The sequence below is a fragment of the Paramisgurnus dabryanus genome, chromosome 14 (assembly GCF_030506205.2).
Source record: "Paramisgurnus dabryanus chromosome 14, PD_genome_1.1, whole genome shotgun sequence".
Classification (NCBI taxonomy): Eukaryota; Metazoa; Chordata; class Actinopteri; order Cypriniformes; family Cobitidae; genus Paramisgurnus; species Paramisgurnus dabryanus.
The window spans coordinates 10,009,277-10,023,287 of NC_133350.1; the positions used below are offsets into that span (position 1 = coordinate 10,009,277).

A 14,011-nucleotide genomic window follows, 5' to 3' on the forward strand; every position below is an offset into this window, starting at 1 on the left:
CAGTTCTTCGCTGTGCATTGGGATCTTGTTGTGTGCTAAGGCAACAAGAAAACTTGTATTGCTTGGTCATGCTGTCACAGCATAATATAGTTTTATTTGTTTGCAGAATAAATTTTCTCACAATATAGAGATGCTTAGTAATGCACAAGTTAGCATGCTTTATTCCTCAACTTGTTAATTGTTGGTATTATTCTGTCTTGTTAAAGAAAACATCCAAGTTGTTCTACAACCTAAATTAATAAAATATTGCACTTGTTATACTAAACTATATTAATGTGCCATGTGAAAGTATATTGCATCATCTGGGTGAGTTTGAAATCAAATGAAAATAAATGTGGAAGTGAATAAATATAGAAAGTTGTGGGTTTGTCGCATGAATCACTTCAGTTTATCGGTGTTAAAAACTGTGAAAAGAGGAACCAGCATGGACAGGTTTTTGAAATGTTAATTTTTTTAATAATGATGAAGTTGTAAGACAAAACCAGATCTGTGCAGGTCACGGGTACATTGCCACCATTATGATAAACTTTTACAAATACATCAGAAACATCCCTCAGAGATTTAAGGAAGTATCTTCATCAAGTAAACATTTAAAAAAACAGTTGCACTATAACTGTATCTGCACAGTCAGCCTAAATCCAAAAACTTCTTTATCTCGGAGACTGCGGCTACACAGATAGACGTTGGACGGTAGCTGTTAATTTCTATCTTGTGTGTCCACAACACGCATGGCCGATAGCCAAATTTTAACTCGCTCTCTTGAGAAGGTCTTTGATGTCTCCTTCAATGTCGCTGGTGAGGAACCTTCGGCTGTAGCGCTTAAACGGCTCTCCATCCGGACCAACAAGGAACTTTTCAAAGTTCCAGGAGATGTCATTCCTCTTCACAGGACTCCAGATGATGGATTTGGGATCGGTCATCAGGGACACGGGGTCATCGCTGGGTTGGGGCAGCTTCTCTTTGAGGAACACGAACAGAGGATGGGCATTCTCGCCGTTCACTTCCAGCTTCTCCAGAAGTTGGAAATTGGGCTCGAAGCCATTTCCAGGTCGGACATATTTCAGAGAAAGGAGGATTTCTTCCTCTTTGCAATTCTCCTGTTAAGCAACAACAACAAAAAAAGAAAGAAAATATATTAAATAAAGCAGTTAACAAGTTCAATGTTATTTTAATAAATAAATAAAAAACATTTTTGATAAGAATAGCCTGTTGTTATGGCACCACAAAATAATTCTTGCATAAAACTCTCAAATTGTGAAATTAATGTGAATTAAGAAATATTTGTGCCATTGAGGGCCATCAAGTTAAGCAATTAGTTCTGCAATACAAACTATCAAATAAAGTAAGTTAGAATGATATCTGCGCTGGCGCGCGCGCGCACAAACAAAGATGAAAAGGCACAGGAAAAAAGAGAAGGATATACAAAATAAGACACGCTTAAGTCTTCATACCTGATGTCCAAACTGGTTGCAGGGAGCACCCAGTACCACGAGCCCTTGATTCCCAAAGCGGGTGTGCAGCTCGTTCATCTGGGTGTAATCCCTGACTGTTGTACCTCAAAGTGACGCTACATTCTCAATGAGCACAACCTTTCCCTTCAGAGAGGCGAAATTCAGCAGCTCTCCTGACAAAAGTTTAGCGGACAGGTCGTAAAACCTCTTGACGGCTCCTGCCATGCTTATCGTTACCTACGCAGTTTATGAAGCAGCTCGACAGAGTAAAACGTCTTATCAAGAAAAACGTGAACCTTGAAGCGAAGGGGAGGCGCATTTTAAATAACGTTAAATCAAGGAAGTGCATGCCTTTGTGGGTGGGGACTAAGTTAGATCTGAAGACCAGTTACAGAAATGCAGCTGCATAGAACTTTAATTTATCATAGTGTTTATTTTTTTATGAAATGTAGTTAGTTTTACGCAATCTGTCAATACACATGTTTATTTTGAGATAATACTTAATTTGAAAAATATGTAAACACTGCCACCTTTTGACAAGTAGCGGTATTGCATGATGACCTCTAACTTGTGTCAACTTTTACTCTGCTTTTATCGTTTAATGGTTAATAAGAAAATGTGATATTTAAAAGTTTAATAATTTAAAACAAATAGAAATTCCATCAAAGCTGCAAGATTTACTGATGTCTAAGCTTTATGCGCATTTTGTGCTCTGCTTTACCACGTAAAGTGTTTTTTTTTTTTTTTTTTTTTTTTGAAAACATGAAACAAAACAAAAATGTTATAAAAAAAATAGAAATAGAATAAAAAACATGTTAAATTTGGCATGAGTTACTAATGATTTTGTGCGACGTTTTAATCAGCTTTTTGTCTTCAGTGTGTGTGGTTGATTTATTTATTTATTTTTGGGAAAAAATGAAACACAACAAAAGTGTAATTCAAAACAATTAAAAAGCTAATAAAAACCATGTCAATATTGCACAAGTTACTGATCATAGATGCGCATTTTGTGCGCCGTTTAACTTAACTATGTAAAGAACCCCTTCATTTACCTTAATCGAAAATCACCGTGGTTAACGTAAATAGATATCATACACGTAAATGAAACAAATAATAATAATAAAAATAGAAACAATGTGTTCAATTTCGTTAAGTGAACAAAATCTCGAAATTTTTATTTAGTCGCTCACCCCTATAACCAGCGAATGGTTCGTTCCAGGAACAAGGAAGCTTCAGCTTAACATTGCGTTTAGGGAAATGAATCTGCGGCTGTGAATGTGAAATTCTGCGCAGCATCCTCAGGCTCGAAAGTTGTGATTTGTCCGAAATCCATTCAGTCCGTTTCACGTTTACCTCATCAAAGCTCTTATAGCCCTTATGGTTTGCTGAATGAATAAACCAGCGGAAGCTGTTATTCTGGACAAAACCATTTTTTTGGGTATTGTTTTGCACTTTAACCTTATAGTAAGCACCTGACATGTGGAAATTTGAGATCTTGAGTCTCATTGGCATCTTTATCCTAGCACTTTTTCTAATAGCAGTATGTTATATTTTATACTCTGGACTGACCACTGAAATCCACATAAGGACAGGGTTGTCCCCAATCAAGGGGATCACAATAGCCTACAAATATAAAGTGGGACCTTATAAGGACTGTGGATCACTGTTTAAAGAGAGCTGCAGTATTGGGCCTAATCTGTCACCCATTGGGATCTTCTATGATGATCCAAAGAAGGTGAGAACATTTTTAGGGACCCTAAATGGGACCCCTTTTGTTATGATTGTAAGGCACTTTGATATTACTGTATTACATCATCATTACAGCATTTCTGTAAAGTGCATGCATTTGAATACTTAATAATAAATATATTATTGTTTGTATTAATAAATGATGACTGATTACAAAATTACTGCCCACGATGCAATTGTTGTTAATTTTCAGCTGTAACTTTAACAATTAGAGATGCACCAATATATCGGCCAATAATTTGTATGGATTATAAATCGATAAAAGCAATTTTTCACACTATAGGTTGCTGGCTGATAGTTAAAAACAGCTCATAGTCTTGGACGATATTTCCTCTCAATCAAAAGAGAACAGGAAAATGCAATGAATTTCAGGCCAATGTTGGGTTCAGTAGTCAGACCGACGTCGGGTTCAGACGTAAATCTAACGTCAGGTTCTGACGTCGGGTTCAAATGTCAATCGAACGTCAGTTTCAGACGTCAGGCCGACGCCGGGATCCTTCAGAAAATGTAATCTTTAGAATTTAGTAAATGCAAGTTAATATGACCACCAAACTATTGGTATCGGCATGATATCCGTCTAAGTAATCGGATATCGGTATTGGTGGAAATTTAATCGGTGCATCTCTAGTAACAACCTTTTATTTGTTTATTTTGCGAATACTGCCTTGCAGGTGGAAGTATATACCGTATTTTCCGGACCATAAGTCGCTCCGAAGTATGAGTCGCATCAGCCAAAATGCAGTTTGAAGAGGAAAAAACATATACAAGTTGCACTGGACTATACATTTTGTTTATTATCCAAGCTGCAGAACAGAAATTTAATCTGGAAAGGCAAGTTATTCAACTTAATAATAGCACACAGAACAGCAGGCTGAATAGGTGTCCGTACATGTTAAAGTAACATAAACAGTTATTAACTAGGGATGCACCGATAGGATTTTTTTGGGCCAATACCGATTTAAACAGACAACTTCTGGCCGATACCGATGCCGATATTAAACACTTGTATACAATACTATACAGTTGGTCTATTAGCTAGTTTATTTCTGCATCAAATTATTTTTACTGAACATGGATTGGATCTAATTAACATTCAACTGACCAACATAATAAGAGAGACACAAATTAAGCGAAAACAAATATAATAAGACAGCATGACAACCTTCAAAGGTGTTTTTTTGCTATTCAGCATTTATTTTATTAACAACATTAACTCATTTTTTACATATAATGGATTTCTTTATGCAGTTAATTAATAAACAATCGGTTTCGGCCTTTCTCGTGCTATTGCCGATATGCTGATGGTTTCAAATTCATCAAAAATCGGCCAATAAATATCGGCGGCCGATACATCGGTGCATCAGTATTATTTACATGATAAACAATAGCATACAGAACATACCTGGGAGGCTGAATAGGCTAAATTAACACAACAAGCCAAATTAAGTTCAAAAAGGTCTTGAAATCATTCTGCATCACTGAATCCATTGCATCTCATAAATACAGGAGCGGCATAGAGCGGACTCTCGCGGCTGTAGACAATAATAGTTTCTCTTGGTTCGTATGAAATAATTTTGAGGTAAAAGTCGCACCTGACTATAATTTCCAGGATCTGCCAAACTATTAAAAAAAGTGGGACTTATAGTCCGGAAAATACGATAATAGTAAAGATAAGATACTGTTGACATTTATTGGCATTAATGTTATATCATTGTGCGCTGTTTCTTAATGCTTGTGGATTGAGCATTCAATAAAGCAGAATGAATATTTTAAGTGCACACTGAATACCCAGACTACAATGTCCTCTATCCAGCACTACTTTCATATGCCAGCTTTTTTTTGAGTGTGATGCTTGTAATGACAAATATATTTTTAGTACATAGCATCATACTGTAAGTCGCTTTAGATATAGGTGTTTAAAGGTCATCTAGAACAGTGGTTCTCTAACATGTCTAAAACAAAATGTTGTCAAAAATGTTTTTCAAAACAAATAGTGTTGTCGGTTAGTAGCCTTATTTGTATGAATAAGACAGAATTCATGATAGATTAATGTATTTTATTAAATGTCATAAAACTGGGCCCCCCCCCGGCACCCTCTCACGGCCCCCTGGGGGCCCGGCCCCCAGTTTGAGAGCCACTGATCTAGAGATCCTAAATTTCCCATTGGTGTGAATAAGACTGTGTATGTGTTTGTCTCTATGTGATAGACGGACCACCCATCCAGGATATGCTGGATTTGGCCCTCATTGTGACCCCACATAAGATGAGTGATATAGAAAATGGATGGATATTGGTAGCTATCACTAGTAGTTTGAGTTGTGGGTTCAGCTTTTGGCTTTTTTGTTTATTGAACACTCAGCATACAGAACTCACCCTACTTTGCATTACAAAGGCATTACATTGTAATTCCCCGCTGAAGGTAAAGTGCCTCAATTTGAATAGAGTAAATTCATTGAATTTAAATTCGCTGTTTAGTTTGTTTGTTTGACTGGCAATGTAACCTGTAATGTTTTCTAAGTAGTTTTATCTCACGGAAAGGTCTCATAAGATGGATTTTATTAGGGGATTTTAATGCACAGTGTTCTTTAACATGGAAAAGGTGCAGCCTTCAAGGTTTCTGACTTATGATAGTTATTTAAAAGATATCCTAGTAATCGTTGTTTGTTACAGAAGTGTAATGTTAAGAGACAGTATGGAGTTTGTGGTTTTGTACCAGTAGATGGAGATGTTGAATCACTGTGTGGTGTAGGTGGAAAAAGTTTGTATGTTCTGATATTTTGAGATAATCTGTTTTTGTTTGGCTCTTATCGCACATAATTTAATTTTATCGCATGTAATCATGATAAATGGTGTTAAATGATCTCATTTGTATGCTCTATACATATATTTTCCATATTCCTTATTAGAAAATGCAGCTCACAGTGCAAGTACATTATCACTGAGAGCTGAAAAAGTAGTCAATTAAATTATAAAATAAAAATATTTTTGACTGATTATGTTTACATTTATGTTTGTGGCAGACACTTTCTCTCCAAAGTATCTCAGAAAATGCACATATCATTAACGTGGAAATGAACAAAAATGCTGCATAAGAAATCAGGTTCTGAGATAAAACATTCGGGGTCAAGTTGAACACCACAAGAATATAATAACACTATGTTTCAATGATAAAGAGAAGTAAGATAAGATCACATGGGATTGGTTAAGTTTATTAGTTAAGTCTTTAGGTTATCAGTAGTATAGTGTAGTAGTGTAGTGTATAATGTAGTAATAGAGTAGTAGTGTAGTATGTGAAAATATGTTTGCGTCAGAGATTATTAAGGTGGGAGGTGAGGTTTATATACATTTCCGAAAGTTAGTTGTGCATCCTTAACACTTACCTGATAAATTAAGTATGCATATTTAATACCTAACAAAAAAATTAAGTATGCATTTTTAACACTTACCTGATATGTATGCATCCTTAAAGGGAACATAACATGAAAATCTGACTTTTTCCATGTTTAAGTGCAATAATTGGGTCCCCAGTGCTTCTATCAACCTAGAAAATGTGAAATAGATCAACCCAGTAACTTAGTTTTGGTTAACCACTCTTTTTAAGCACATAAAAAAAAATAGGTAATTGAAATTTGGCTATCCTTGTGATGTCAGAAGGGGATAATACTGCCTCTTAATCTGCACTATCCAACCACGACACTGCCATTTAGTGCAGAGATCAGCTTATTTGCATTTAAAAGGACACACCCAAAACGGCACATTTTTGCGCACACCTACAAAGTGGCAATTTTAACATGCTATAAAATTTATCTATATGGTATTCTGAGCTAGAACTTCACATACATACTCTGGGGTCACCAAAGATTTATTTTAAATTTTTAAAAAGTCTTGTGAAATGTCACCTTTAACACTTAACTGATCAATTAAGTAAGCATCTTTAATATAACTAAAAAATAAGTATGCATTTTTAACACTTAACTGATAAGTTTGCATTCTTAAAACTTACCTAATAAATTAAATATGCATCTTTAATACTCAACTAAAAATGTTAAGTATGCATCTTTAACACTAACCTGATAAATTAAGTATGCATCTTTAATATCTAATTAATATATTTTTTTGCATCTTTAACACTTACCTGATAAGTATGCATTCTTAAAACTTACCTGATAAATTAAGTATGCCTCTTTAATAACCAACTGAAAAAATTAAGTATACATCTTTAACACCTACCTGATCAATTAAGTATGCATCTTTATTATCTAACAAAATTAAGTATTCATCTTTAACACTTACCTGATAAATTAAGTATTCATATTTAATACCTAACAAAAAAATAAGTATGCATCTTAAATACCCAACTAAAAAAAATAAGTATGCATTTTAACACTTACCTGATAATTTAAGTATGCATCTTTAACACTTACCTGATAAATTAAGTATGCATCTTTAATACCTAACTAAAAAATAAGTATGCATCTTTAATACTTACTTGATAAGTATGCATCTTTAAAACTTACCTGATAAATTAAGTATTCATATTTAATACCTAACTAAAAAAAATAAGTATGCATCTTTAATACCAACTAAAAAAAATAAGTATGCATTTTAACACTTACCTGATAATTTAAGTATGCATCTTTAACACTTACCTGATAAATTAAGTATGCATCTTTAATACCTAACTAAAAAATAAGTATGCATCTTTAATACTTACTTGATAAGTATGCATCTTTAAAACTTACCTGATAAATTAAGTATTCATATTTAATACCTAACTAAAAAAAATAAGTATGCATCTTTAATACCAACTAAAAAAAATAAGTATGCATTTTAACACTTACCTGATAAATTAAGTATGCATCTTTAACACTTACCTGATAAATTAAGTATGCATCTTTAATACCTAACTAAAAAAAATAAGTATGCATCTATAACACTTACTTGATAAGTATGCATCTTTAACACTTACCTGATAAATTAAGTATGCATCTTTAATACCTAACTAAAAAAAATAAGTATGCATCTTTAACACTTACTTGATAAGTATGCATCTTTAACACTTACCTGATAAATTATATGCATCTTTAATACCTAACTAAAAAAATTAAGTATGCATCTTTATCACCTTATAAGTATGCATCCTTAACACTTACCTGATAAATTATGCATCTTTAATACTTAACAAAAAAATAAGTATGATTCCTTAACACTTAGGTACCTGATAAATTAAGTATGCATCTTTAATACCTAACAAAAAAATAAGTATGATTCCTTAACGCTTACCTGATAAATTAAGTATGCATCTTTAATATCTAACAAAAAAATAAGGTATTTAACACTAAACTAATAAAAAAGCCTTCTTAACACGAAATGAGTATTTGATTTGGCATTTCTGTAACTGAATTGTGTTTTTATGGTTTTTACCGTATTATTGTGTATTGCTGTTTTGAATATGTTTTTTACTGTTGTTCAGCACATTGGTTGAATTTAATAGTGCTATACAAATAAAATTGACATTGACATCCTAGAAGTTGCCAAAGTTGCATGTGTGTCTTGGATTCAAATGTAACTGGTGGTAAGGTGACTTGTCTGATATCGATTTGTAGTTTGTTCAACCATGTTGGCACCATAAGGCATGGGATTAAGCGATTTCTGGACCCGGACGAAAAAATCCTTCATAAATGGATCAAGGCAAAAATATGTAGGCGATCATAGCAGCTGTAGTGCACGGTTTAATTTTAAAGGCACCAGGTTTCTGTTATTATTGCATGAAGCTGAGCCAAATTATAGATTCTCGAATGCCGTTATCAAAGAGTAAGCAAAAAAGGTAAAACGTGTCATGTCATGCCACGTAGTTACTCTGTCTGCCCTTTGCTCTTCAGTGCGCTTTTAGGGAATATGAATGAGCTTATGTTATCATTTCTGTCATTTTTCATCTGACCTTTTGTGGCTCCAGCTACCCTTGGGTCTTATCATTTCTGAATTATTTAGTTCATACAAAATGCTTCATTTTTTGGATTTGAATATATTCAGTTTCTTAGTAGTAAGCATTTATCTAATTGGCTGACTTTGTGCATACCTTTAAATTATTTTTCTACAATCTATTGCCCTAGGTCAGCACATCGGACTAAATGAACTATGTCTTACATATCAGTCAAAGGTCCAGCAAACTACAAATGAGAGGAGATTGAAAAGGTGGAGCTATTGCAAAAGTAACCGTAATTTCTTGGTGACGTAACGTCAGAGACACACATTTTGGCAAGACGCTTTGTGATCAAGATCTTGTTGTGAAACTCGTCCCATTTCTCACACTTCTTGTCCACCTCCTGATCAAAACTGTTTCCATAGTGTCCATCCGTACTTAACCTCCTCCTTCTGGAGCATACTCCAGCTTTAAGTAACAACACTTCCTTGCTGTTAAAGCCTCATTGTCACCACTTCCCCCAAAGTTCCCAATTAGCAACTGTCTAAAGCTTCTTTGCATACATCCATGGCCAAGTCGTGATCCAGTTCATCTAATTGGCAAAATGATCTCGGCTCATTAGGAAAAAGCCTGGAGCGCTACGCCCCAGGTCAGGAGCTCCCAAAAGCTGCTTATGAAAGGTAGTAGAAGAAAAACAGGAATGGGATTGAGAAATAATGATGACATTTTTAACCATGAGTATTGGCATGGGACTGGTCCCTCCATTTCTAATTCACTGACCGCCACTGCTAGGAAGTATTTGGAAACTTCCCCTCATCATGGCGAACAATAAGGTGGAAGCCAATTGGTCTTAAGATGGTTGCTATGGATAAGAAGAACAGGGGAGACTTTTCCACAAGCTGGACGCTGTGACAACCAATGAAAGGCATTCCTGTTTTTGAAGTGACTGGGAAATTTGGGGTTGACTTTCTTTATATGGCTCGTTGGTCTTTTGTAAGCGTCTTGTCGGTCAGAAAGGGAAATAAATTGCACAGCAGACACCGTGGCAAATGTAGTCAGGCCTGGAAAGGACAACGTTTCATGATAAAATGTCTTAGAACAAGTATACAAGTGTGTAGGAAGTGATTTTTTCCATCAGTATATGACTGATTTGTTGCAGAAAGATAATTAGATGTTTTAGAACCTCAAATGAAAGTTTATCTAAGCATCGGTCTGAGGTTACTGTGATTTTCTTTACTTAGTTAACAATAGAAAAAACTATGTTTCAAGAACAGACTCTCAGTAGGCTCTGTCACAAACAACACAATTATTAGTATTTTTACAGCGTCGCAGCTGTCTGAAGTTAAAGGAAACATGAAAAGATGGTTTGCTGTGAAGATGCAACCAGCATCTGTGACGGGTTGCATCTGAAGGGATGAATAAATGAGTCTACCGTCGAAGGTATTCTGGAGTGGATTTCCCAGAGGACCACCGCAACACCGTAACCTCAGTGATGGTTCACAAAATTGCCTGAAATGGGTTTGACTACAGCATGACAAGTAAAAACAACAAACCTAAAATGGAGCCGCTATGCTGACAGTTACACATGTTTATTTGTCTCTCTATTAGTTCAGTGAGGAAAGTTTTCCTCTAGTCTCATTCAAAGCTTTTCTTTAGTTACAATCAGTCATGTTTGTCTTGTCACAAGTTTGCCTTCACGCATACACTTGGGTTAATCCACTATGGGGTAGTTTCCAGGACAGGAATTATCTTAAACCAGGACTAGACTTTAGTTTAATTAGGAAATAGAACTAGTTTTAATAAACAGTTTGAGGCAAAACAAATGGCACTGATGTATTTTAAGATTTGTCAGTGCAAGTTGTTTTCAGTTTGGACAGCTCTTACATTTATTTTAGTCTAGGAATAGTCCGGGAAACCACCCCTTTAAGTATTATATGTTGTTGTAGTATGAGCAGTTGGATTTTATACTAACTGGTATTTAGCAAATAGGACTCTATATATTTAATTTGTATTATTTCATATTAATTTTATTGTATTTATTTATTTTTATTTTATGTTATATATTATATTATATTACATTATTTCATATTATTTTTATTTTATATTTTTTATATTTTATTTTATATTATTTTATATAAATTTTAATATTTTATTTTATGTATTTATTTTTTATTTTTATGTATTTATATTTTATATAATTTTATATAATTTTATTTTGTATTTAATTTAATTTAATTTAATATTATTTCATTTTTTATATTTATATTTTATGTATTCATTTTTATTTTATATTATATTTCATATTTCATATCTATTATATTCTATTCTTTATTTGATTTTGCATAATTTATATTTTATTTTATTTTGTATTATTACATATTAATTTTAATTTTTTTTAATACTTTATATTTTATTTATTTATTTATTTATTATAATTTTTTAAATACTATTTCATATTATTTTATTTTTCATTTATTTTTATTTAAAATTCTTTTCTATTCTGTTCTATTACATATTAATTTAAATGTATTTTTTATTTTATTTTATACTTTATATTTTATTTATTAATTATTATTATTATTATTATTATTTGTTTAATATTATTTCATATTATTTTATTTTAAATGTATTTTTATTTTAAATTCTATTCTATTCTTTTCTACTCTGTAGCTGCCTGTAGTGGTTCTTAAACTTTTTCGGCGTGCGACCCCTCTTGTGTATGGTGGTCCCCACTGGCCCCCTTTGTGGCCCCCAAAGAAAATTTATGACATAAAACATGCTAAAACATAAAATTTTAATTAAACAAAACTTATATAAATATACAATGTAGTGCTGTTGGTTAGTAGCCTTATTCTTCTGAGGTTTAATTACATACAATTCATAATAAATTAATGTATTTTATAAAATGTCATAAAACTGGGGCCCCTTGGGACAATCTTGGGGCCCCCAGTTTGAGAACCACTGTGTTAGAGCATTGCATTACCTACACAAAGAGCACAGGTTCAATCCCAGGAAACCCACATACGTATGATAATCGCATAGATTCAAAGTTTCTATGGATAAAAGTGTCTGCCAAATGCATAAATATAAAATGGACAGAATATGGTTTGTGGAAAGGTTTTGGTGCATGAGAAACTATGCACAGGCAAACATATCTTACATTTTCTTCAATAACATAAATAATTTGTGTTGGAAGAGATTTAGTCATAGCCTGTCAAAGCGTCTGAGCGAATGGAGGCTTATTTGACAGGTCAGTCTGTTAAAGCATACTCTCATGAACAATACCTGCTGCAAACACACCAGGACACGAGACGTCCTGCAGATGTGAATGCCAGTATGCTCCAGCTGTGAAAAGACTTTTTAACTAACTCAAAGAATAATGTCTCAGTAAGTTGTGAGGTACCAGACAGATTTCAGTTTCTGCAAACTATTAGTAAAATAATGTGGTTATTGTCACAATGCCCAATGGTTGACCCCATAGACATAAGTGAGAATTAAATCCTACAATCTACAGTTTAACCTCTCCATGTTTTTGCTCTCCTCAAAGATGTTTTTCATGACTATCTATATAAGGCTCAGCTAGAAGCAGACTGACCCAAAACACTAAAAGATGAATGAGCACTTTCCTCCAATTTAAAGGATGGATGTTGTTGAAACTATTGCAGCCTCTTTCCCAAACCGGCCTTCATCTGTCACATTTTGTCTTCGGCCCCCCGCTCACCAGACCCGCTGGGGACCTGAACCCCGAGCTGAGACACCGTCGTACAATTCGTTTCTCATTTCCCAGGTGCTCTCGTTTGCATCAGGTATTCCATCAGTATATAAACCGTAGGAGCCGCACATTAAAGTGACAGTTGGACGTCCGTCCACCACTTTTCAAAGCTGCCAGACGCGCGGCAATTAGACACAGCCTTATCAGACCGCAACCTGAATTTTTTCACGGCGCAATGCCACCTGCTCATGCAACTTCATCTAATCCTGTTTATATACTTATTTCATGCGCTGCTTTGTTTATTCTCATTAAGTTAGCCTTTCCTCTGTGACTCACTGAATTGTAGACGCTCCCCGTTGTCTTGGAACATCAAGTATGGAAAAGCTCCTGTTTATTTGTTGTCTATGATAAGCATCACGAGAGGTGCGCGCCTCTGTTTGGCGATTACCGCAGGCAGCTGATGGGTTTTATTTGGTTTTGTGGTTGATGTGCTTTTTTGTGGGATTGAATATGGAAGTCTTGATAGATTAGTTTGGGTTTTGTCTGAAGCTCAATTGGTAAAGGTTAGGTCATGAGTTTGATCCGCAGAGAAATTTTTTTTTGCCAAATGCATAAATGTAATGAACTGGTATGGATAGGTATGCATGTAAAATCTGGAAGGTTTTCATATGTTCTGCATGGTTAAAAACGTTTGTGTGTTTTGTAGGTCCCAAGACAGAAGTGCCGCTATGCGGTGGGCAGTATTTTGAGCGAAGGTGATGAGAGACCCAGTGAGGAACAACAGAAACTGTATGAGAAGCACGGCTTCCAGGTTTTCTCTTTCCCAGAAGTCACACATGTCGTCACGGCATCTTTCCCTCACCGAACGCCACTTTCCGTTTTCTTGGGAGTGCAAAGAGTCTATCCACAACTGAACTATTACATCAAGGTAAGGTGTTCCCCATAACCGAAAGCTTGTTCTGTATCTGCAGGCAAATGGTAATATCACTGCTAGAAGTGCAGCGTCACAAATCAAACATCAAATATACAAGCCATGTTTCCTTTCCTATTCCAGATTACATTTATTTTGAACAGCATCTCTTCTGGGCACAAAGAATTAATGGAAGTTGGAATCCACAGTGGCTGTTTTTATGAGTATAATATATCTGGTGCGGTTTAGAGAACCTAGCCAAATGA

At 34.5% G+C, this 14,011-nt stretch overlaps 2 protein-coding genes across 2 annotated transcripts in view; one reads left to right on the forward strand and one right to left on the reverse strand.

The window, feature by feature from the left end:
* Positions 1-433: 433 nt before the first annotated feature.
* Positions 434-1,767, reverse strand: gpx1a (glutathione peroxidase 1a). Its single transcript, XM_065240964.2, has 2 exons — positions 1,452-1,767; positions 434-1,097 (listed from the first exon to the last, which is right to left on the reverse strand). The coding sequence occupies exons 1-2, from the start codon at positions 1,674-1,676 to the stop codon at positions 747-749; spliced, it is 576 nt and encodes a 191-aa protein (XP_065097036.1). The 5' UTR covers positions 1,677-1,767; the 3' UTR covers positions 434-746.
* A 743-nt stretch (positions 1,768-2,510) lies between these two features.
* Positions 2,511-14,011, forward strand: part of tex264b (testis expressed 264, ER-phagy receptor b) — a 59,842-nt gene continuing 48,341 nt past the window's right edge. The window contains exons 1-2 of the mRNA XM_073811827.1: positions 2,511-3,186; positions 13,542-13,763. Of these exons, the coding sequence (XP_073667928.1) occupies positions 2,929-3,186; positions 13,542-13,763 (480 nt within the window). The 5' untranslated portion in view covers positions 2,511-2,928. The remainder of the gene's footprint in view (positions 3,187-13,541; positions 13,764-14,011) is intronic.